Source organism: Convolutriloba macropyga, chromosome 5 (genome assembly GCF_964194025.1).
Source record: "Convolutriloba macropyga chromosome 5, txConMacr16.3, whole genome shotgun sequence".
In the NCBI taxonomy this organism is placed as follows: Eukaryota; Metazoa; Xenacoelomorpha; order Acoela; family Convolutidae; genus Convolutriloba; species Convolutriloba macropyga.
Window position 1 is genome coordinate 36,594,645 of NC_134472.1, and position 23,708 is coordinate 36,618,352.

General features: G+C 38.2%; 1 protein-coding gene across 1 annotated transcript in view; it reads right to left on the minus strand.

Annotated features, from left to right (window-relative positions):
* Positions 1-23,708, minus strand: part of LOC142339367 (ubiquitin-associated domain-containing protein 1-like) — a 60,603-nt gene that overhangs the window by 11,865 nt on the left and 25,030 nt on the right. The window contains exons 2-9 of the mRNA XM_075389372.1: positions 21,148-21,453; positions 17,497-17,549; positions 17,253-17,366; positions 6,434-6,536; positions 5,948-6,248; positions 2,839-3,026; positions 406-551; positions 149-235 (exon numbers count right to left, since the gene is read on the minus strand). Coding sequence (XP_075245487.1) covers positions 149-235; positions 406-551; positions 2,839-3,026; positions 5,948-6,248; positions 6,434-6,536; positions 17,253-17,366; positions 17,497-17,549; positions 21,148-21,453 — 1,298 coding nt within the window. The remainder of the gene's footprint in view (positions 1-148; positions 236-405; positions 552-2,838; positions 3,027-5,947; positions 6,249-6,433; positions 6,537-17,252; positions 17,367-17,496; positions 17,550-21,147; positions 21,454-23,708) is intronic.

A 23,708-nucleotide genomic window follows, 5' to 3' on the forward strand; every position in this document is an offset into this window, starting at 1 on the left:
TATGCTAATATCTCTTCAGCAAAACTACAAGTTACTATCTTAACAAAACCCCGATATCAATTCAGAGTACACTTGGACACCTCCAACTGTTTTTAATATATACGAAAAATGAACTTTTGAACCGATCGAATGGTTAATGACTACTCACAGCCATATGTTCATGGTTGCCGTTCACTCTCAGAGCATCGCAGCTCTCTTGCTCAGGGAAACCCATGTCCAACAAGCTCTTCAAGGCCTAAAAGTGTTGTATGTATAACCCTTGTTAAATGTTGTATCCTAAAAACCATGGGTGGTTTCAAGTTCAGGATTTCTTATTGACGCTATGTTCCGCAGAACAAGTAATGACAATTAAGAGGCTTTTCATATAGTTTTAAGCCACGTTTTCCAAATCCTTCATTTGAACACCTTTGGCTCGGGCTGAAAAGACAGCTGATGGAATTCCTGTAACACTTTGAGTCCATCGGAACACTGCAGCAATTCTTCACTGGTGTTGCATTCATCACTCTCAGAAGCTACCGCACTTGAGGCATCAATGTCCATTGGTTGTTCCCCTGCAAAAAAATCTATTCAGTACATTCAGGTGTATTTCAATCGCTCAACCTTGATCAGAAATGCCTGACCCTCAAAATGTCCAAAATGGCATTGATCGGTCAAATCAAAATATTTAAGAAAGCTAATGCTAATGATTTCGAACATGCCAAGGGTTTCATTTTTAGTAAATACATTTAAAATCATTCAACCGTCAAATGCAGTACAATAGGTTTCATGCATCAGCTAAGGTAGACTTTAAAGACAGTAAAAGTAGAACACATTTTAAACAAAAGCTCAATCAAACAACCTTCTGACAACCAGTTTCTAATTAAAAAAAACATCTTCAAAAATAATGCGAGCATATGTTCTCTTCTAAAAATTTAATAAATTACCCGACCTTTTTATTTTCCCTTAAGTGCATTATAAACAATGCTTCGAAAGCACTGTTTAGACCAAATTGTCAACAATTTTGTGTAAAAAATTTTCGAACAAATTGTCTTAAAAAATTTTTTCTCCCTTGAATGCAAAAGAAAATATTGCCCGGAAAATTTTAAGAAAGCCTGTGTCATGCTGCTCTAAAGTCTCTTAATTCATCTTTCTTCCCGGGTCGAGGTGTCACCGCCATTCAACGCAAAATTATGTAAGATAAGCGGTTAATGCGGAAATTTTTGTAAGATAAGCGGTGAATGCGGTGAAATTACATAAATCAGGCGGTGAAAAAAACTTTATCGCCTGGTAGCGCTGAAATTACATAATTTAACCGCTGAATTTAGCGGTGAAATTACATATATTCACCGCTTCAAAAAAATGTCCAAATTATGTAAGATAAGCGGTGAATGCGGTGAAATTTCGTAAATTGAGCGCTCAACTTAGTGGTGAACTTACATAAATTCACCGCTTAGAGAAAATTGTTAAAGATGTTTGAGATCAGCAAAGAATGCGGTGAAATTAATGGTGAGTGTGGGAGGAATTGTTAGATTTGCCTTCCCACTAAAACTACCCCTTAATCTTACATCTTTTTGACACTTTTTTCTAAGCGGTGAATTTATGTAATTTCACCACTAGAGTAAGCGGTGAACTTACAAAAATTCACCACATTTCACCGCTAAAAATTGCAAATCTTACGAAATTTCACCGCGCATGTTTTGCAGAAAGTGGAGTGAATTCGATTTAAATTCAAACAAAAAATAATAGAATTTAGTGAGATGGTGCAGTGGAAGAAGAAGTGGATGCAGGAGGTGAGAGGTCCGGACCCTTGTAAGAGCGGTGAAATTACATATTTTAGCGGTGAATTGTGGTGAATTTTAGTAAGATCACCGCTTAGTCTACCGGTGAACTTACATAATTTCACCGCATTCAGCGCATTTCACCGCAAAATTATGTACGAAATTTGCGGTGAAAAAACTAACTTTTCACCGCTTATCTTTTTCTCACTACATCATTTGCCTCCTCTTCTCAGCTCTAAATTCAGCCTCCCTTTTCCATTCTCTCTCTCTCTCGCTCTCTCACACACACACACTATCTATCGCTCTCTCTCTCTCTCTCTCACACACACACACACACTTTCTCTCTCTCTCTCTCTCTCTCTCTCTCTGTCTCAATCTATTTATTTTCTCTCGCTTACTATGTTTTTCTTCTGCTGTTTTCTCTGTTTTTTTCCGTTGCTCTCTCGCTCTTTCCATCTGTCGCTGGCTTTTCCTAACACACTCTCCGCATGTGTGCATCGTTTTTGCAAGATTAGTTTGGTTTTGTTTTCTTTTTTCATTCGAGACTTCTCGACTTGTGCATTATCTTCTGTTTTCTCAATTAATTTTTTTACCTTGATTTTAATTAGCGAGAATTCATCTGAATGTCAAACCAAAGTTTTTGTAGTGCTATACGATAAATTGTTCAATTTCATTGAATCTCTATTGTTAGAAGTACTCCCCGCTGAAGGAAGCCTCAAGAAATCAAACCCACGCCAGAGGAATTGGGCAGAGGAATTATTGGGATGTGTTCTCAAGCTGTGACAAATTTTTATTTCTATAGTTTTGAGATACATTCAGATATCTTTTACGAGCCTGTATGTGAACTTTATTTGCAACTAAAAGCAATTCAGAGCACTCAAAAATGAAGAAGACAAGCGTGAAATGAAAAAGCTCAAAAAAGCTCCATCGAAAAATGTGCATAAAAAAGACGCACGCGTTTACAATAATTTCTGCAAACTTTGTTCGACAGCAATTAATCGGTTCAACAATATTATTAATTTCATTTTTTTATAGCAAAAAGTCAAAAATCAGAAACCGTACAAAACTGAGTATCACTAACCTGAGGAATCGCTTCGAGAATTTGTGATGAATTGATGGTCCACGGGACTTCCTTGAGTCGTATAATTGGGAGGAGTGGGCGAGGGAGTTTGCTGTGACAAGAGAATGGCTGCAGTTGTGTCTTCATCTTGCATTTCTTCGTCGTCTCCATGAGCTAGGAGCCACTCAGTAGCCATTGACACTGACATGCTGAAAATACATTAATTTTCTCATAAATTATTTTAGCGTGACAACCAGGACACTTAAAATATTGCACTCAGCGTGAACAACGCTTTCGATGACAGAATTTTAAATCGAGAATACGAAATCGAGATATGATTTTTGATGTAATTTGCAACTTGCCTCCAAATTACGATAGAAAATGTCTGACAAAATGACTTTTTACGCATTAAAAAATTAAGTAACAGAAAAAAAAGATGTAGTTTAAACATAGCCAGCAGATTGCCGGAATAGCTGCGAAAGAATAGACCCGCGTGCCATAATTCAAATTAAATTAAACTAAATTAAATTGAATTAATTCAAATTAAACTTAAGTTTTAAAGTGCAAAAGTCATTTTATTGAGTGAGGCAAGTCACGTATGATCAAAATCTAATCACGCAAATAACCTAAAAACTTTCGCTAAAGCGAGTGAGAAATGACGTCACGTGAGCTAATGCCGTTAGTGAGAGGAAGAAGTCATTCAGAAAATTTGACTTTTTCAGCTTTTCTGTGTGAACAAAGTAAAACGAAAAAAGCGTCAGACGACGAAACAAAAAACATAGCCGGAAGAATTCCGGAAGCGACTCGAAGCGTCACAGGTTCACAAAAAAACCGTAATTGCAGCTGGACCCAGTACTTTTCGTTAACCATTAACTCATTCCTTTCCCATGTCTGATCTAAAAATTGGTACAATTTAAACCACTGTCACCAGAAGCAAAATGCAGCAAAACTATATTATTGAAAACGTTTTGTGACGTTGGAAAAGTCTGAAATAATTAGGATGGTCAAAATACTGATAGGCTGCAAATTCTGACAGGGCTATCAATTACCCTCAACTAATCCATGATTCTAATCTCAAAAAGATTGCACACGCAAACGGCAATTAATAATCTTAGAAACTAGGTGAAATTTTTCAAAAAAGAAAGCTCAAAATTAAGAATACGAAAACTACTACAATTAGATTTGTAATAGGTGCATTTCAGACAAAAACAACACGCACTTCTTCCTTCTAGTATATATGCTAGACAAAATGACTTTATACTAATTCAAAAATTAAATTAATCATAAAGACATAAGCAACAATAATATCCAAAAGCAAAAAAATCATTTTAAAACAATACCGGTAGAAAAGGCAAGAAAATTGCAAAATCTAGGCCGGAGGAAAATTGAAAATAGCAATAAGTAGAAATTTTCAAAAAGGCTGTCTAACAAACTCTCAGTACTGCCTTATAATGAACGAAGTTAATTGCAAACCAAAGAAATGACGAAAATCTCAGAAAAAGTTGAAATCATTCAATTTTTTAACAACTCAAAAATCAATGCAACCTATATAAATGTAGGTCAAGGACAAAATTAGAACGATACAAACTAGAATGTGAAGAATACGGACACAATGCAGGGAACACTGTCACAAAGACTAATTCTTGATTTTTGAAAGTTAAAAATCAAAATAAAAAATCAAGAAATCCAAATACACTTCATTGGTCAGCATTCGAGACATAGAACATAACCGACTAACGTCGGGCGAATTGCTCTCAAACGACCGGCGAGCGGTTGGCTTGGTCAGTAGCTAGCCACGGGAGGGGGGGGGGTGCACCGGGGGCTGATGGGGGCAGCACTGGGCGGGGGGGGGGCAAAAGTGCGGTGGAGGGGGGGGGGGTGGAGCCAATAGTGGGGGTGGGGGTCAACAAAGGGGGGTGTCAACCTCTAAGAACCGCCCCTCACACCATAAGTATAAGTATAAGTCTCCAAGACAGTTTGAGCTGAAACAGACCTGAAAGGCTCTAAGAGCACATAAAGCCCGCTGGGCGCTACCTGTTTATCCCGTTTTTGAGGACGAAAAGTCAAAAGCGTCAGACGAAAAATTGGTCAAGCGAAAAATCGCATAAATAAAGACCGACAGGACTAATATAATTGCTACAAACTTCGTTTGAGAGCAATTAAAAGACAACGAGTCATCCAAGACAAAAATCCATCCTCCGAAACAGACAAAAAAAGCAGAATCTAAACATGCGAAACAGAAACATTTTGCAAAAAAGTGGTCAAAAAATTTTTAAGACTGCATTTATGAAAAAAATTTTTAACTGTTTTTCAAAAACTTAACGCTAAAAAATAATTGAATTTTTATTGAAACAAAATTAAAGTCTCCGATGTTGCACAAAAACACTATTTCTAGTAAATAAACCAAAATAAACACAAAACTGAGAAAAATTTGAAAAAATCTACCAACATCGAATTAGCATATGAACATTTTTATAAAACAAATTTACATCGAGGTAGAAACAGGCGTTGAGTATATAAATTCTCAAAAGCGAGTAGCCATATTAACTGATTTTTGACAAGAACACGGCTGAAATAGCCAAAAATGAAGAAATTAAAAGAAAAAAGCCAAAAACTAACTAAACAATCAAGATATATGCGCCAATTTTGAACTTGAAACGCTTTTTCAGGCTCTGCAGAACACTGTGGTATCAATTGCCGAGGTTTACATTTCAATATAGCACTGAATTTATCTCCAAAAAACCAAAATACAAGCAAAAAAACTGGGCCACTTAGACGAAAAAACCGCTAAAAACGTTATCTATATATGCATTCAGTCAAAAACTACTTTTCAAAGTCGAAAAGTCATTCACTAAAAGCAGCATATGATCAAAAACTGCTCTCGCTCAGAAAAAATTAGTTCACACGGCAATTTTTCTCACTTTCGCTTTCAGGTCAAAACAGCGTCTGAACGAATAGTACAAAAAATCCTTAAGAAAACCAATACTCCTCTTCGAGTCGTAAAAAACCAAGAGCACCGCAATATAGCTACGCTCAGCTTACAGCTTCGCAGCTATAAAAAGACGGAATACAAAATTGAACTTTTGTGCAATTGACATATCGCTATATAGTAACAATTCAAAGCGCAAACCCATTAAGCACAAGAGCCAGTTTTGACAGCTGTGGTTTGAAGCCCATGTCCGTCAATTGCTTCACCAAATCAGAGTCCACATGCACCTGAGTGTGTTCTCTGGTTCCTCCACCTCCTCCTCCTGCCGAATTGGATGGCTGGCTACTGGATGATGAAATAGCGGAGGAGGAAGTCGAGGTGCGAATGCTGACGTCACTACTCCTTCCAGCGGAGGATGCGAGCGAATATGAACTTATTTTTTTGTTACCCTGGGACATCAGTGACTGTCTCTCGTCACTGGCTCGAGCCGCTTTTAACAGCACTGAAATCAAAACAGTTCTGCTTCACAAGTTTTTCATTTGAAATCATTTCACCTGTTCTGCTTCAAATAGTTCCTTTAACTTCAATCTTAGTCGTGCAATTGCTCAATTTTTTCTTCTACTCTACATTGGATAGGCAGGCAAAAAGCAAAATGTTGACAAGCGAGCGAGGAGGTAGTTGTACAACCTATGGCCTCTCTGAACATGTCGATTGCTTCCTTGTTGTGACATAGGAGCCTGTGAGACACGTAGATCAAAGACAGGATAATCTTTCGCATCTCTGTCAGGTACTGAAACAAACTCACGTATAAAACATACATAGAAACCTAATAAGCTACCTCCAAAATTACATCATATTATAGCGAGCATTATGAAACTTCATCAGTCCGAAACTTAATCGCTCAAATTTGTGTAGTAATGATTTGAAAGTCAATTCAGAGACTTCATTTCACTGAGCCATTAAGAAGGTAGCTGTAATTTGCTGTTTGTGTTCTTAATCCGGAATTACATTGAGAAAAATTTTTTCTCCAATCAGACAAAAGCGCAACGAGAGCTAAAGATGGTCCGTACCAGCTCACCACGCTTCTCAGGATGAAAAGTAAAAAAAAACTGAAGCGAAGCAAGCTATAGAATGATCCAGAAAATGATCGAGCCACTATTTTGCATAAAAACCATAGCCAGTAGAATACCGGAAACAACAAGAAAAGTTGGGCAATAAAATCTCAAAAACGTAACCATAACCAAATAAATATGCAGTGTTTTTAGTTTAGGGCTAAGGGGAGGTTGGGGGCTGGTGGTTAATTAGGGAGGTTAATGAGTGGCTGGTGCGAGGGGTGGGCACGTGGGAGGATAGATGGGGGGGGGTTTAGGTACCTCAGGGTGAGGGTGTAGGTTGGAGAGGGTGTAGGTTTTCGGGGTGGAGTAAATTGGTGGGGTTGGGGTAGATTGGCTGGGAGGGATTTCTGTTGACTGATAGGAAGGTGGGATTAGTATGGGAGGAAAACTTATTAAAATGATCTTTCAATCTTGAATATTACCAGCAATTTCTAATTACTACACATTAAAATCTAAGCTACTTTTAAAGTTCAAGGTTGGCAAAATGAAGTCAAGGTTCTAACACCAAAGTCAATATTGTTAAACAAAAGACTCAAAGGTCAAATCAAGAATAGGTTGGGGAATAGTTGTTTTTTTTTGGTGTGAGGGAGCTGTGGGCGAGAAGGTAGTTAGGTATATGACGGAGGTGGTAGGCATGGAGGAAGGTGAGTGCGAGTAGGAAGGTAGGCGGGTGAGGAACAGGGACTGATGGGAAGGAAACCCTCTCAAAATGACCTTTCGACCTTCAATATTAAGAGCACTTCTTCCTAATTATTTACATTAGAAAAAAGCTACTGCTAAAGTCCAAAGTTGGTACAAGAACAAAGATAAAACTCAAATCAACCTGCTTGAACTTAAAAACATAGCCAGTAGAATACCGGAAACGACTCGAAGAGTCCTACAAAAAACTATTTCAACTAATCCTACCTATTTCAGAAATATCAAAAGAAAAACAAACATTTCAATGTGGTTGGAACCAGCCAATTTTTAATCAAAACCGGTGGGGGCGTGCGTAGGTAGGTGGTGGGTAGAATGTATGGGGGTAGGTCAGATAGGTAAGACTTATATGGGATCAAAAATTCTCAAGTGACCTTTTCACCTTGAATATTACCAGCAATTCCAAATTACTATATACTAAATAAGCTACCTTTCGCGTCCAATGTCCACAAGTCAACGCTCGAAGGCAAACGTAAAAATTTAAGCCATAAACTTGCGCCAGCTAAAAAAAACATAGCAGGACAAGTCCTGAATTATATTTCAGAGAATTGAACAAACAGAAGACAACACTATCAGCCTCTTTAAAAGAGCAGTGTCCGATAATGAACAAGTCATAAACCAAGACGTCCACGAAAACAAATTGTGCCAAATTCGCTGAAAATCTTCTGTTTTGAAAATGAAAAATAGAAACTCGGAGAAGAGTCAAAAATGACCGCTGTTATCTTCATTAACGAAGAGATAGAAAAATTGACAACGAAAAATGGCCAAATTCATAAATAATATTTTTGAAACGTTTTCAAAGTTGTGTCAAAATCTTAAAAAAGGTTAGATATGAATCAAAACCTTTCAATTGATCCAAATTATGACTCATAAGGGAACTACTAGAGCTGTCTATCGTGCGGCTGAGTTACAGAACGATGAAACAGGAGACAAATTCGTTAAATTTCGTGAAAACAATTAGTGTCAAATTCGTTAAAACAGTGCAATTTCAATCAAAATTAGTAAATTCAACTGAATTAAAAGAGGGCCATTGAGACACCTCAGTAATGATACTAAATAACAAAACAGGAAAAAGAACTACAAAAACAGGCAAAATCTAAAAAACCACATTTTATGAAGACAACTAGCGTCTGAGCCTTGAAAACCAGTATATGCCTTTTGTGATGTTTAAACACCTGCGACTAAGCTTCATTAGAACACACGTATCATCTTTCAAAAGTATTCACAGAGAAGATGCAGAGCAAAAAGCAAAAAAGAAGACAAAATTGCCGCATGTGAAAAAAAATTTGGTCTCAAAAACAAAAATCAGTTTAAACACCATTTTCTCAATTGACTTTGAAGCATATTGACAATGTGTTATCTTTTCTTTAGTCTGATCCGCTTTCAGAGACAACGACTGATTTTCAAGAGTTTATTTTGCTGTATGTACTTCTATAAGCTTGAATGCTTGTTAAATAATAGCTTACAAAGGTGTGGTTTATACCCGCATTTACTATCAAAGTTAAGTGTGGCACGATGAAACTCATGTATGATAATTAATAAAAAGGTTTGGCATTGAAAGTCATGAAAAATTAAAGTTAAAGATATGACTTTTACAGCGATTATGAATATGAACTCAATAAATTTGAACTAAATAACAAGGGGAAGGATTGGGGGCTAAACGGTTACGGACCGTTTACTCCGGCAAGCAACAAAACTTAGCAAGTAAATTTATCAGAAAAGAACAAAATAATTGACATCAGAATATCAAATTTACTGCCTCAAAAGTTTCCGCTTGAGTGAGTTTTATGCATCAATTTGACATGATTGAAGGAGTATTCATTCACCCTCCGCGGCCAACGAAGAAGAAGAATCATTGTCAGTTTCAAACACTTTGCCCAATCTCACTGCGGGACGTTGCACCATGCCAGTACTGGTCTTGATGTCGAAGCTTTTTGCCACTCCATCTCTACTCACATGTGCTTTGACGATCCGACCAATGGGCCAAATTCCTCGGGGTGTAAAACCTTTGTAGAGCCAAACAACATCGTCTTCCTTGAGCTCAGCGTTGGCTTGCTGCCATTTTGTCCGTCTGTTAAGTTCCGGTACAAATTCTTGAGAAGACGAGACCAATAGTGGTCCAAAAGGGTCTGTGACACCTTGAAGTCTTTAATTGAAAACCGGGTTCTGTTGTTTGCCAGAGGTTTTAGGCAGAAGTGGAGTCTTCTCATCAGGAAATGATTCGGTGTTAAAGGTTCCTCGTCAGTCAAAGTGCTCCCAACATGCGTCAGTGGGCGTGAATTAAGAATTCCTTCTGCCTCCGCTACGACTGTATGGAAGACTGAAAAGTTTAGTCGGCGGCTTCCGAGGACAACAAGTAGGCTTCGTTTAGCCGACTGGATAAGTCGTTCCCAAACCCCTCCGAAGTGCGGTGCCAGAGGTTGGTTGAATGTCCACTGGATGTTCTGTTGGGCCAGCTGGAGACGTATGTAATTGTTGTCTGGTTTGTACTTTTCCTGAAAATTGAGTTTCATTGCCTGGTTAGCTCCAACAAAGTTTTTCCCGTTGTCCGAAACAATGACATCAGGGTATCCTCGTCTGGATACAAAACGTCGAATAGCCATTAGTAGACAGTCAGTAGAGAGGTCCTCACAAACTTCCAAGTGTACTGCTCGTGTGACCAAGCATGTAAACATGCAGACATAATTGAGTTCTGTCTGGGTTCTGGATTTTTCAATCTGAAAGGGACCGAACATGTCCATTCCAGTATTCACAAATGGGTAGAGTTTGGAGTGCTCCGGAAAGCGAAAATTTGGTAGAGGAGCCATCTTCTGCAGATGAAGCAGCGTCTGCAGATGAAGCAGTACTTCCCTAAAGTTCTTAGAGCTCTGCGGATTCCAACTATCATGAACGTTGCTTGAATATGTGCAAGAACATGTTCAATTCCATGATTCCCGCAGTCGTGATGTGCTTTCTCAATAAGCAGTTTGGCAACTCTGCACTTGCTGTGGAGTATCACCGGATGTTTGCTCTGAAAAGGCAATCCAGTTTTCTGAATTCGTCCCTCAACCCTAAGTAATCCGTCGCTATCCAGAAAGGGTGTATATCGTAACAGTTTGTCCTTCTTGTCTAGGGGTAGTCCACTTTGAAGTCGAGGAACTGTGTCCTTGAAGTGTGTGGACTGAGATATCCTCAAGAGAAAGCTCCGAGCCTTGTTTTCGTCAGCCGCGAAGTCGTCCAAGTCGCAAGGTACGTCGCGTTTGATCAACCTCTTCAGTACGCGCACTGCTCGAAACACTGTTCTAATTGTGCCAAGGAGTCTTTGGATTTGGATTTACCAACGGTTTTTCACTGGTCTTGACATCAACTTGAGTGGCGTATTGTTGAGCTGTTTTGTCACCGGAGACTGTCCACTCGCTCTCAGGTTTCATCAGGAAAGAAGGTGCTGTTATCCACAATTTTTGAAGATCGCATGGAGCTAGACCTCTGGTACCATGATCAGCCGGGTTCATTTTTCCTGGTACGTGTCGCCAGTCGTCTTTGTTTGAGTTCTCAGCAATTTTGTTGAGCCTATTTGCGATGTACATCTTCTGACGATCCTTTGATTTTATCCAGCTGAGTACTGCTGTGCTGTCGGTCCAAAATTTTTTGCTCTTCACATCTATTGTCATCTCGGTCTCACAGAAGCCTGCTAGTTCTGCTCCGAGTATAGCTGCTTCAAGCTCCAATTTGGGAATGCTCATCTGTTTGATTGGTGCCACCTTGGACTTGCTGATGACGTAGTGGGTAGCTATTGAGCCGTCAGCGGAGATTGCCCTCAGGTACACCACTGCTGATACTCCTGAAAGTTAAGCGTCTGTGAAGGTGTGCAACTCGTGAGTTCCATCGACGTTGGGAACTAGACATCTGGGGATTTGAATTGAAGGCATATTCTGGAAGTCTTCCATCCATTGCTGAATTTTGTCGTAATGTTCCTTTGATAGTAGCTGGTTCCAATTGTGTCCTTGTTTGACGACTTTTTGCAAGATGCATCTCAGTCGAATTGCAAAAGGCGAGAGTATTCCAATGGGATCAAACAAAGAAGCAGCCATTGAGAGAAGCTTTCTCTGTGTGATATTCTTTCTTTCATAGCTCAGTTTGGGTTTCGCAAAAAGAAGTTGATCGGATTCAGGGTTCCATGTTTGACCAAGTATCCTTTGTAACTTTAGAACTCCAATTCTGTCTTCCTCTGGAATCTTTTCCAGCACAGCAGGGTTATTGCTGAGAAACTTGGTGAGGTTGAATCCCCCTGTTTTTAGAACATGTTTCAGCTCAGTCGCTGTATTTGCTGCCTCTTCCTCTGTTGAGAATGTTTGAATGAAGTCATCCATGTAGAATTGTTTTGTGATTGAGTCAAAGATTTTTGGATGTTCTTGTCTGTTATCGTTGGCGCACTTTTGCAGAACAAAAATTGCGCAGGCAGGAGAACACGTTGCTCCAAAAATGAGTCGTTGGTATTTAGATGTCCTCTCCTGATCATTGTCGCTCCACAAAAAACGGACAGCATCTTGGTCTTCTTCTCTGACTCCAACTTGCATGAACATAGCCTCTATGTCTGCTGTTACTGCAACCTTGTACTGACGAAACCGTAGAAGAAGTCCATGTAGATTGCACAAAAGGTCCGGTCCCGTTAGCAGTGCATCGTTCGAAGAAACCCCTTTGTATTTTGAGGCTGCATTTGTCACTCGTCTTATCTTGTCTGGTTTTTGCTTGTTGATGACGGGATGATGCGGTAGGTACCAAATGTTCTTTGCATCCTGGTTCGTAACAGCTGCTATGTATCCCTTATCCATATCATCAAAGATAGTGGTCATATATCTCTGTTTCAGTTGGTTGTCTCTCTCTAATCGCTTCTGCAGGGCGTACCACTGAACCCTTGCCATGAAGTAGTTGTTGGGTAGCGTGACATTTTCTCGCCAAGGGAGTCCAATCTCATATCTTTCCCCGTTGTGATGTGTGGTCTCTGCCTAAGTCTTTATTGCCTTCTGGTCTTCTTCATTGTGTCCCTTCGTAGAACCCTGACTAAAGTTGACACCTTCAAAGGTCCAAAAAAGATGTAGAAGATTTTCGTCCGGGTCGTCACTACCTCGCTTGGGATGGTTGAAAAGAGTGATGTTGTGGTTGCTCCTTCCTTTATGGTTTCGTTGAAAGTACTCTTGTGGCACAGGGCCTGTCAAAGTCCATCCTAACATTGTGTTGACTCCGTAGGGTTTTCCTGGTTTGCCGGTAGTGAAATGTCTTGGAACAGTAGCCAGAAAAGGATCTGCCCCTATGAGTATTCCAATTTTGTTGTCACGAATTTGTGGGAAGTTGATTTCTGCCAAATGATCATGGTCTCATAATTTCTGCGGGGACAATTTGCATCTGGAACTGCTCAATGGAGGTTGCGTACACAGGAAGACTTGTCACCGGTTTTGAGCTGTGAAGTGAACCAATTCCAATCATGACATCAGCTGTTGTCACTGTGTGCTCCCCATGTAGCGAAGCTAGAGGAAGTTCTATATCTTTGGGGACTCTAATCCGAAGAGAATCAGCAATGTTTTGTGTGATCTGTGTATTATCACTTCCACTGTCCAAAAGTGCATAGGTCTCTATGTTGAAGTCTTTGTAGAAGAGCGTGACTGGAATTGCCTGTAGTTGAATAAAAGCTCTGACCCATGTGGGTTCCCGATTTCTGCTACAAGTGTGGTTTTGCACCCGTGGAAGTTTTGATGAATCATCATTCAGTTCGTTGCTAGTCACTGAGTGAAAGTGAGTGTTACTTCTGTCATTAGTTTGCTGGGGATTGATGTGCTGCTGATTGGCAGTTTGATGCGAGTTGTTGTTTCCATAGCTTGGATTACGAGGGTTGAAACTGTTTTGATTGTATCCCCTTCTGTTGTTGGTATTTGGCGTATTACTGGTTGTTGACGAATGCTGAGACGTTGTATGGTTGAAGTTTCTACCGTAGTTTGACTGCACCGGGTTATTCCTGGATTGAAATCCCCCTTTACTCGTTGCTTGGAAATCACTTCTCTGCAAAGTCCTGAAGTCGTCTCGATGGAGAGTTGAATGATGAAACCCATTGCATCTGTCTACAAGACATCGAATCTTTGATTTACAAAATCCACTCTCATGTCTCTTCAAGCAATTGACACACAAGTTGTCATGCCTCACCAATTGCTGACGGTCAGCTACAGACTTGCTCAGGTATTCTTTGCAGCGACCAAGGTTGTGATCCCCAGAGCATAGTTGACAACTTGAGCTGGCTTGAAGAACTATGTTGGAGTGCTTCTGGCCTTGGGAAGGCCGTTCAACCCCGTCTGTCCTTTGTGGTCTTTGTGGAGAGACATCCTCGCAAGCCTCTGCATATCTGCTTATCCAATCTGCAAAGTCAGCCAGATTTGGCTGCTCTATTCTCATGCTCCTTACATGTTGATTCCAGCGAATCGTCATTGGTGTTGTCAACTTCTCCTTGGCAACTTTAACTACCGCAGAAGCCTTCAGGTCCGATTCAAAATGGTGAAGTCGAAAGGTCTGTACCAAACGTCTGAGGAAGGACGCAAAACTTACAAAGCTGCTGGGATCATCCATTCTGGTCCTAGGCCATTGTTCAAGTTGTGTGAGGTACGCACTCACAACATGCTGCGGCTTTCCAAACTTTCTGATAAGTTCCCGAAGTGCCTCCTCATAGAAGTCTCCGTTGTAAGAGTAACCACAGATGAAGTCTTTTGCTTTGTGAGTTACCAAGTTTTGCAAGTATGTCATTTTCTGTACAGTTGAAAGGGCTGGATTGTCGTGAATGGTTGACTTGAAAAAGCTGTACCATTGATGCCACATCAAAGGATCGCCTGAGAAATGGTCAAGACTAATCTTTGGTAGACTGAACGCATTCATCATTACTTGATGGTTGGTCCATTCAGAACTGTGGGCTCGTTGTTGGAACTGTTGCTCAGAAAACTGTTGTGGCATGAAATTGTAGTGACGTTTGGTCTCTCCGTTGGGAGCGTTCATCATTTTGTTTGTCTCTGGGAATGAGTGATCTATTTGACTACCGAGCAAATGACGTGACTGCTGCTGATCCCGCGGACAGTGATTGTCTGCAAAAGTTTGAATGAAATTGTCAGGCATTGCTTGATGTTGAAATCCGTTGCTGTACCGGAATTCCAGTACACAGTGTCTGATGGTTGATCGCTAGAAATATTGAGGGTAGCAAAACCTTGATTTGGAACATTCGCATCAACAATCGGGCAACTCTGAACCTGTTTCGCATCTTCACTGAAGCTGCGATGCTCCTGTATCTCACTGTTCTCTTTTGGTTTCTGTTGGTGAGCATTGTATTTTTCTACACTTGTTCTTTCTTTTTGAAGATCACGATGACTGTTTTTGAACGGTACACCATCATGGTCATCAGAACTGAACACCTCATCCCAGCTCTCAGCGTTTTCACCTGCATTTTGCATTGGCGTTTTACGTCTCATTCCGCTTGGTTGTTTACGTCTGCTTCCTGAAACAACTACCTTGCTGCGTATTTTGTTGGGTTCTTCCGAGGAGGTGTCGGAAGAGATGACCTTTTGATGGTTTGACCCATGAAGCAATCTAACTTTTTGTTTGGTTCTCAGCCATTTGCAATTTCTCCGTGCAGACTCTTCAGCAACAGTGTCGAACTCTTCTTGTGTCAACTGCTGTTCTATGAGTTCGTTACACATGCGATCAAGCTCCGCTTTTTGCTGTCGAAGTTCGTCAACGAGCTCTTGGAGGTCTGTTGCTGCTTCTGTTTGTTGCATTTGTTCGTCGAGTAGGTCTTGTGCTGCTTCCCACTCAATGACTTTGAACTTCAAGAGCTGCTTGAGTTGAGCCTTGGAGGTTGACTTTGTTTTGGTTTTGCTTGACATGGTTCTGGCTTTTCTCATTGGTTAATGGTTACTTTGTTTATGGTTGCACGATGACATTCCCAAAAAAAATTATTGCACTATGAGTGTTATGAGTCACTGCACTTTTAGTAAGCACTTAAAATGTTGTTTGAACGCTTATTAATTGTTTTTTTTCTATCTAAAAGTAACTTGAATGCTATTTATACTGCTGTTGTGGACAGCTATTAATGGTTTGGTTGTCTTATGTTTTACCAAATCTTGCTTGAATGCTGTTTTTTATTAAATTATATTATGCACGCTTTGCGCTGTGGGGAGGGTTTTGTCTGATCACGGTCGCAAAGAAACACCCTAACCTGGGGAGGATACTGTTTTACCTTTTAGAAAATTTTGTGCCTAGAAACAAAAACTTTTGCACGTGTCAGCAGGTGCAAAACTGTAAATCAGAATCAGCTAGAGTATCTGTTTGAATGTAAGAAGGGCTTAATCAAACCCTGAAATTTTAAATGCTCTTTTGCTAGACTTAGGGTCAGAGTTTTAGCTGAACTAGAACGTACTATAATCTAAGAAAGATCAGGCTTTGCTACCTATGTATATGTTCGACTATCCCCGTCGTCAGCCTATGCGTTGGTTCAAAAGAGAACCCGCAGCCTCACCCGCTCAGGCCCCAGTCAATCTTATTAGCAAATGTGGGACCTCTAGCCGCATGGACTAGAGAACTGCATTGAGCGGATTGCATCATAATGTTCGGAGTGCAATGAACGATGCAGGGGGAAGGTCATCGAACTGTAACTTACTTAGAAAGTCTGACAGCCTAGAAATTTGAAGTGCTAAAATATCAGATGGAAAAAATCTATAGCACGTTTAATTCAGCTAGGTGGTGGGATTTTTTAAACTTTTAGTGAAAAACTACAAGTCAGAAATTTTAAGTTGTCTCTGTATTGTGAGTCGATGGTTCGGTTTTAAAACCGAAGATGCGCCAAAATTTATTATCTTTTCTTTAGTCTGATCCGCTTTCAGAGACAACGACTGATTTTCAAGAGTTTATTTTGCTGTATGTTCTTTAAGCTTGCATGCTTGTTAAATAATAGCTTACAAAGGTGTGGTTTATACCCGCATTTACTATCAAAGTTAAGTGTGGCACGATGAAACTCATGTATGATAATGAATAAAAAGGTTTGGCATTGAAAGTCATGAAAAATCAAAGTTAAAGATATGACTTTTACAGCGATTATGAATATGAACTCAATAAATTTGAACTAAATAACAAGGGGAAGGATTGGGGGGCTAAACAGTTAGGGACAGTTTACACAATGTCACGGCTTACAACTACTCCCTTTGTTTTCCCTCCTCTTACTACTCCAGCATGACTAAAATCACTACTCAAACTTGACTTCTCATTGACAAAAAAGGCCTAAAAAGCGTGAACAGATCTTAAAAAGACGGCACACAAATACAATTTTTTTTATTTGTAAAAAAAAAACCTGTAGAATCTCAATACTCCTCTTCCAATCGGTAAAACATGTAGGACACCAATACTCTTCTTCGATTAGCAAAATAATACCTTTAGAATACCAATACTCCTCTTGGAGTCGTAAAAACCTGAAAAATACCAATACTCCTCTTCGAGTTCGCTAGCAACTAATAGCCAATATATCTTTCCTGACTGTGGTTTCGTAGGATTAAAAACTAAAGAACCTTGTAAGTAGAACTGTCCATTTCGCACCGTCTGTTGCCTTTAGCTCCCTTAGTTAAAACTCCTTTAGTCTCCTAGAGAAGTGAAATCAAGTCCGAGTAATTTTCAGTCAATAACATGAAGGTAATTACATTATTAAAATTGGAGTCCTTTCGAGTGTTTCTGGTCAAATTCTTTCCATCGATGGAGCTTGTGAGTTGATCTACTGTCACGGAGGCAGGTCTGCCTGCAGCATCCACTATTTTCTGAAATAAAATTTAAATGAAAAAGAAGAAAAGACGCTTTAGTTTGACTAAATGTATAATATATTCAAGCAGTTGCACATTTAGACGAGGATTTCTAAACAAAATTTTACAATAGGTATTGACTTCTTACCATCGATGTGACCTGATGAGGTTTCGTCTTCCGGGGTAGCAATAGAAGAGAATCTGAAGCACACAAGTACATACTTCTATGCCATAATTTCAAAATTTATTAGAAAATCCAAAAATTATCAGCATTCACACTGATTAAGAATATTCACTAAGATTAATCCGCATTCAGAATTTAAAAATTTACTGAGCAAAAATGATTTTTCCGATTTTTTGGAATCTTACGAATGCCCAGACAACTTTCCATTATTTAGTTTATACAAAACTGAAATTTATGTTATCATTTTGGGTCTCAGCTGTTTGCGTCTATAATTGACCTGAAAAAAATTATGCAAACAAGTTGATGAGACATTAATTGCTTCAACCGGTTTTGGCCATGATGATGCAGATTAGCCATATTTACGGGCACTCTGCTCAACTTGTGATCGTTTTACAACTCGATCTGGTGATCATTTTGATTACCTTTCCATTACATAAGAAATTTTTTCGAAAAAACAAGTCGAGACTTTTTTGAACAAATTTCCAATATATTGGCCAATATTTAATCACTTCGAGTTGCGGCTTCTGATTACTTTTGAACTAATCATAAAACTTATCTTCTCAAAAAGAATTAAATACTGAATAATCAGTTCTCGTCGATTTCCTCTGAATAATCACCACAACTTTAGATCGATTAAGTCGTCACCTATAATTCTAAGAAACAAAGAGGCTCGGTAATGAGCGTCTGCAATGTTCCGACCCCGCTCACCTCCATTTTGAATTAACTGCCCGAAATGAGGAAGAGATAGCAAACTTTTAAAAATCACATACTGATCGAAAACAATGGGTGTATGAATAAAAGAATTTGTCATAAACTCTAAAAACTAAATGAATTAAACAAAGAGGAACGATTAGACCTGCCATTAATGAAACTGCGAGACAACAAACAAAAAAACATTAACTACCGGCAAAAAATTCGATAAAAAACATTGAGTAACAGTCAAAATAGCCTCCGATAATATATAAACTAAACAAAATAATTGGTACTTCACTACAGAGCAGATGGGGGACTTGTTCTTAATCAAACTAGGTATCAAGTCAACAAAAAGAAAAAAGGGGCGAAGTTCAGATACAAATTGAATTTTTTGATACAAATTAACTTTAAAAGTCATAACAACCATCAGCTTCCGATTGAAAGAGTATCAGATAGATTCAGAGATAACTCTTTAGGAAACCAATGGGATCTATCATTAGTATGACTCATAAATCACCAAAATATAGGAAAACAGTCTTGAAACTATTTAAACCATAAGCCGTTTAAACCATAAACCGAAAAGCCTATATATGTTCCCTTGGAACGCATTTTGAACATCAATTTGTCCTACTTTTAAAGGAAGCCGCTATGTAAAAAAAAACAAAGAGCCACAAAATTTGACCAATATCAAAAACTTTTCAATGAAAACTCAGTGTCAAAGTTATAAAAGAATCAGATAACAAATATATTCAGAGCTATTACAGCCATTAGCTAACAACTGAAGGCATTGCATAGCTTCCCTAAAACCTCCTTAGGTTGTTAGTTGGACTTTGGACTAATGCGACTCAATCATAAGACTAGAGAAAGAAAAAAATAGAGGCGAAACGAGCATTCAAGAATTTGAAAATAATTTCTCGGAGGTATAAAAACCACAATTACCCTATAAGAAAACAATACTTGTTCACCGAGCCTAACTTTAACGAAAATGGAACCCCTCATTAATTGCAACTTTATATGAAAACTGACTTGTCTTTTATGAAGACCTTATCTCTTTGAATTAAAGCGAAGAAAAATCCATTTCGGAGTGAGGTCAATTTTGAGAGTGAGGAAAATCACACGTGACCAAAAACTCAAATAACGCAAATGAGCAAAAAAACCTGCTCCACTAAGAGTTAAAAGTGACGTCACGCACGCAAATCAGTTGAAAAAAATGAATGAACAAAAAACAGATTTGAAGTAATTGTGACGTCATATCGTCGTAACAAAAATCTTGACGAAATAAAAAAAAATATAGCAGGACAAGTCCTGAAACAATTTAAATAACTTTTATTGACTTAATAAAAAATTAGACTACAAAATGGACTCAGAGTGGATTGAGAAAACCATTTTTAAAAAAAAATCCGACCAGTTATAAAAAAAATAGAAAAAAACAGTAAGAATCAGAGTCAAATTTCCGCAATGTGAACAAAAAACAAGCCAGAGAGCGCCTTTTTGTTCAAAACAACGTTTTCTGACTCTACTTGAAAACTAGTGTTTCCAGCCGCAAAACCACTCGCTTTTATGCTCCACTCCCTGTTTTGGCGTGAACAAAATCATCATTTCAATTTGACTTCAAAAATCACCAAAAACTGTTGAACAGATCTTTAAAAAAGACAGATCCCAAAAAAATCAAATTCTTTGAATTGTAACAAACCAAAAGAAGGCCAGTAATAAATCCAGCTATCATCCCTTTACGGCTATAAAAAGCTATCGTTTTGCCGCTATTAAAAACAGGCAAGAAAAAGCATATAGTTCAAAGCATCAACTTTCCGGAAAATATTCGTCATTTTTTGGAATTTTTTTATCTTTGCTGAATTGCGAACCTTCAAAAATATTGTCTCTGATATTTGTCACGGGTTTCAATCGTTTTCTTATCTGACTAAAAAACAGTGAAATCAGCATGCGAACGGTGACGCCTTCCTAAATTGACTTTTTGCCTTCATTTATCTTGAGAAGACAAGACAATTCGGGTTGTATCTCTACTTTATTGTAATTCAAATTACAAATTGTTTCGGAAAAGGTCATAATTATCTTGGAAATAAAATATTTAGTTGAAAAAGAAAAAAGATGAACTGATGAAGCATAGTATACGCCTAAACTGACAAAAATTTTCTCAAGTTTGCAGGACAGCCCACTCTTTAAGTGATACAAACAATTAATTTTGCAGCTGATGCTCGACTCTAGATTAGCCTGCATAGTACACACCTTAATTGACAAAACTTTCCTTAATTTTGTAGGACAGCTCATTATTGAAGAGACACAAACAATTTGTTTTGCAGCTGGTTCTCGAGACTAGATTAGCCTGAAGTGAAAAAACTTTCCTTAAGTTTGTACTACAGCCCAGTATTTAAGTGATACAAACAATTTGTTTTGCAGCTGGTACTCGAGTCTAGATTAGCCTGCATAGTATATACCTTAAGTGACAAAACTTTCCTAAAGATTGTAGGACAGCTATTATTTAAGTGATACAAACAATTTGTTTTGCAGCTGGTGCTCGAGTCTAGATTAGCCTGTTTCTCGAGTCTAGAAGTGTTTTCTGAGAAGCTTCAAATGATTTTTAGCGATTATTATAAAGCGATTATCAGAAAAAGAAATTAAGAGAACTTTTCCGTTTGTACTCCCCAGCTTAGTGGAAGCATATTATCTGCACCCCCCGACGCACATACCTTTTTTCCACAATAATTTACTATATAATGACACTGCTCCGTAACTGGGGGTGGAGAACGTACTCGTAGCTGACCGCGACCGCCAATTGTATGCTGTCAGATACGAATAGAACATTTTTGCCGCGCACAGAAATATACAAGCCAAATCTGCCAATCTATCACAGATGCAATCAATTCGTAAAACTTATGTCCGTTAAATGAACAGAAGAAAGTATACCTGAATGTACAATGCTCTGGTCAGACAAGGACTGTGCGTCTGCTAGACACCTTCCACTGTTGGCATGAACAAGTTTGAACCTGCTCTCATCATCCTCGTCACTTACGCCGGCGGGAGAGGCAACTGCACCAGGCACTCCCCCGGTAGCCTCTTCAAAGCCACTCAGTCGCTTGTCCTGAATGTGCTTTGGTATGCAGATCTGCTTTAGCTTGCGCACTGTGATGTCACGTGACACCCGAATGTCGTGTTGTCTGCCAGAACTAAGGACTACACTCAGAAGCACCTCATTTTGCTGCTGATCTTCACCTGAAAGTACTTGAGATAAAGTGTACATAGACACTTTATTCCATCTTATTCTATTATTAGCGTCCAGAAAAATTGATTTGAAATAATATCTTCCAAATCCAGTATCAATTATTCGCGCCAATTATTAAAGAGCATATCTTTACCACATTTACTTAAACCCGTCATCTTCTCTTTAAAAACCACGAAATATTATAGCCTATCTCTACTATAGGTTCTCCTATCTATATGAAATAAGAATAAATGATCTGTGAAGGTGTAAGAAAAATAATCAATATACCAGACTACCCAACTTTTACTCTATTGTAAAAATTACAGACTTTATAAGAATCACGCCTAAAGAGATTATTTATAAAGTAATACACAATTTGAAGTTTTAAATGTGAGACAATCATTTGGCCGTGCATTGCAGGTCATGCCCATACTTAAGCGATCCGTGGGATCTGATATGCAACTGTCAAAACAAAACCATGAGAAAATTAACAAGGCAATTATGATGGTGACCGGCCAATAGATCTAAAAGACACTAGATCGAAAGGACAAAAGATCAAAAAGTAGAATTGGAACAGTAGATCGAAAGAACAACTGATTTTTTTTTCAAATCAGAAAACAATTAAAACCCGTAATTTTCAGCAATTTTTTTGAAAGCTCGAAATTCAGCAAAGATATTAGTTGCTAAAAATGACATTGCATCATATGCTTAATAAAAAGAACATTGTTAATTTCCTCTGATACACATAATTTCCTCTGATACACATAATTTCCTCTGACACAATAATTTCCTCTGCTATGTACGCGAATATCTGCTTTAAATTAAATGCTTTTTCTTAGCTATTTTTTGTAGATCGAAAGAACGTCGAATCCTCGTATCGTGACCCGTTAAGAAATTTGGTGCCGCGCGTTAATTCTACGATAGTACTCCTACTTGGGATAAGCAGTTTTGCAAAAAGTAGATAAATTTGCACATCATAGCTGCTAGCAAAAATATCGATCTCGTTTTCATTAAATTCTCTGCGAAGTATGCAATTCAATTTCGTTTTGATTCGCTCATTTATGCTTGCTCAACAGTAGATTTTAAATTTAACATAAAACCAGTCGGACATTTTTCTAGACTAAGACAGGTTTTCAACTTTTCCAATTTAGCTCACAGTGCAATATAATGGAGGTCAAACTTGTCAAATCTTCCTTGACGATCAAAGGCGTGAAGTTAAAAGTCTCATTATTCTGCAATTTCAAATACGCAAGCTGTTTAATGCGGCTCTTGAAGGTCTTGTTATATCAACTGCTAAATTGTAATCAGACTATAAAAATGAACAAATAGGATTCGGTTATTGGGTACTTTAGCACATTTATTGGGCACATTTATTGCTTTGTTAATTGAAAGTATTACCTTGTACCTAATGATTTGATGATTTAGCGAGTGCTATTTCCGAGCCCATCTTAGACAGCTCGCCTTTTGAAGATGGAAATTGTGTACAACAGGAAATGACAATCATTTTCATTGCGACCCCCGCTTAATTTGTTTTATTCGAGCACTTATTTTAAAATGTTTTGGTAGCCCGATGCATAAGACGTAGAAATCAAATGAAATCCCACAGAACGTAACTTAAATTAATGGGAGCAATTATGTAATTACTCTTTTTGCAAAGAGTAATGGAGCTATAAAATTTTGGGAACATTTATTAATTTTCGGGATAATTTTGCATGATTTTCTGTCAAAATTAAATAATATTAGTTCAATTTATAAACTGTACCATTAATAATAATAATAATTAATTGTTTCCAGAGTATTCATTAGAAAAAAAAGAAACTTGCTCTTTTACATTTAGAAGTTAATACCGAAATTCATTTATGCATTTAATACTCCAGGAGAACACTTTTAGGCCAAGGTTGGCCTGTTTTCAAGTGTCTCTAGCGAAAGAGATCGTAAACATCAAAGATTATATGTAAAGATTATAAGAAAATTTTACTAGCTACATTAATTTTACTAGCTACATTAATTAATAAGAAAATTTTACTAGCTACATTATGTAATTACTCTTTTTGCATAGAGTAATGGAGCTATAAAATTTTGTGAACATTTATTAATTTTCGGGATAATTTTGCATGATTTTCTGTCAAAATTAAATAATATTAGTTCAATTTATAAACTGTACCATTAATAATAATAATAATTAAATGTTTCCAGAGTATTCATTAGAAAAAAATAGAAACTTGCTCTTTTACATTTAGAAGTTAATACCGAAATTCATTTATGC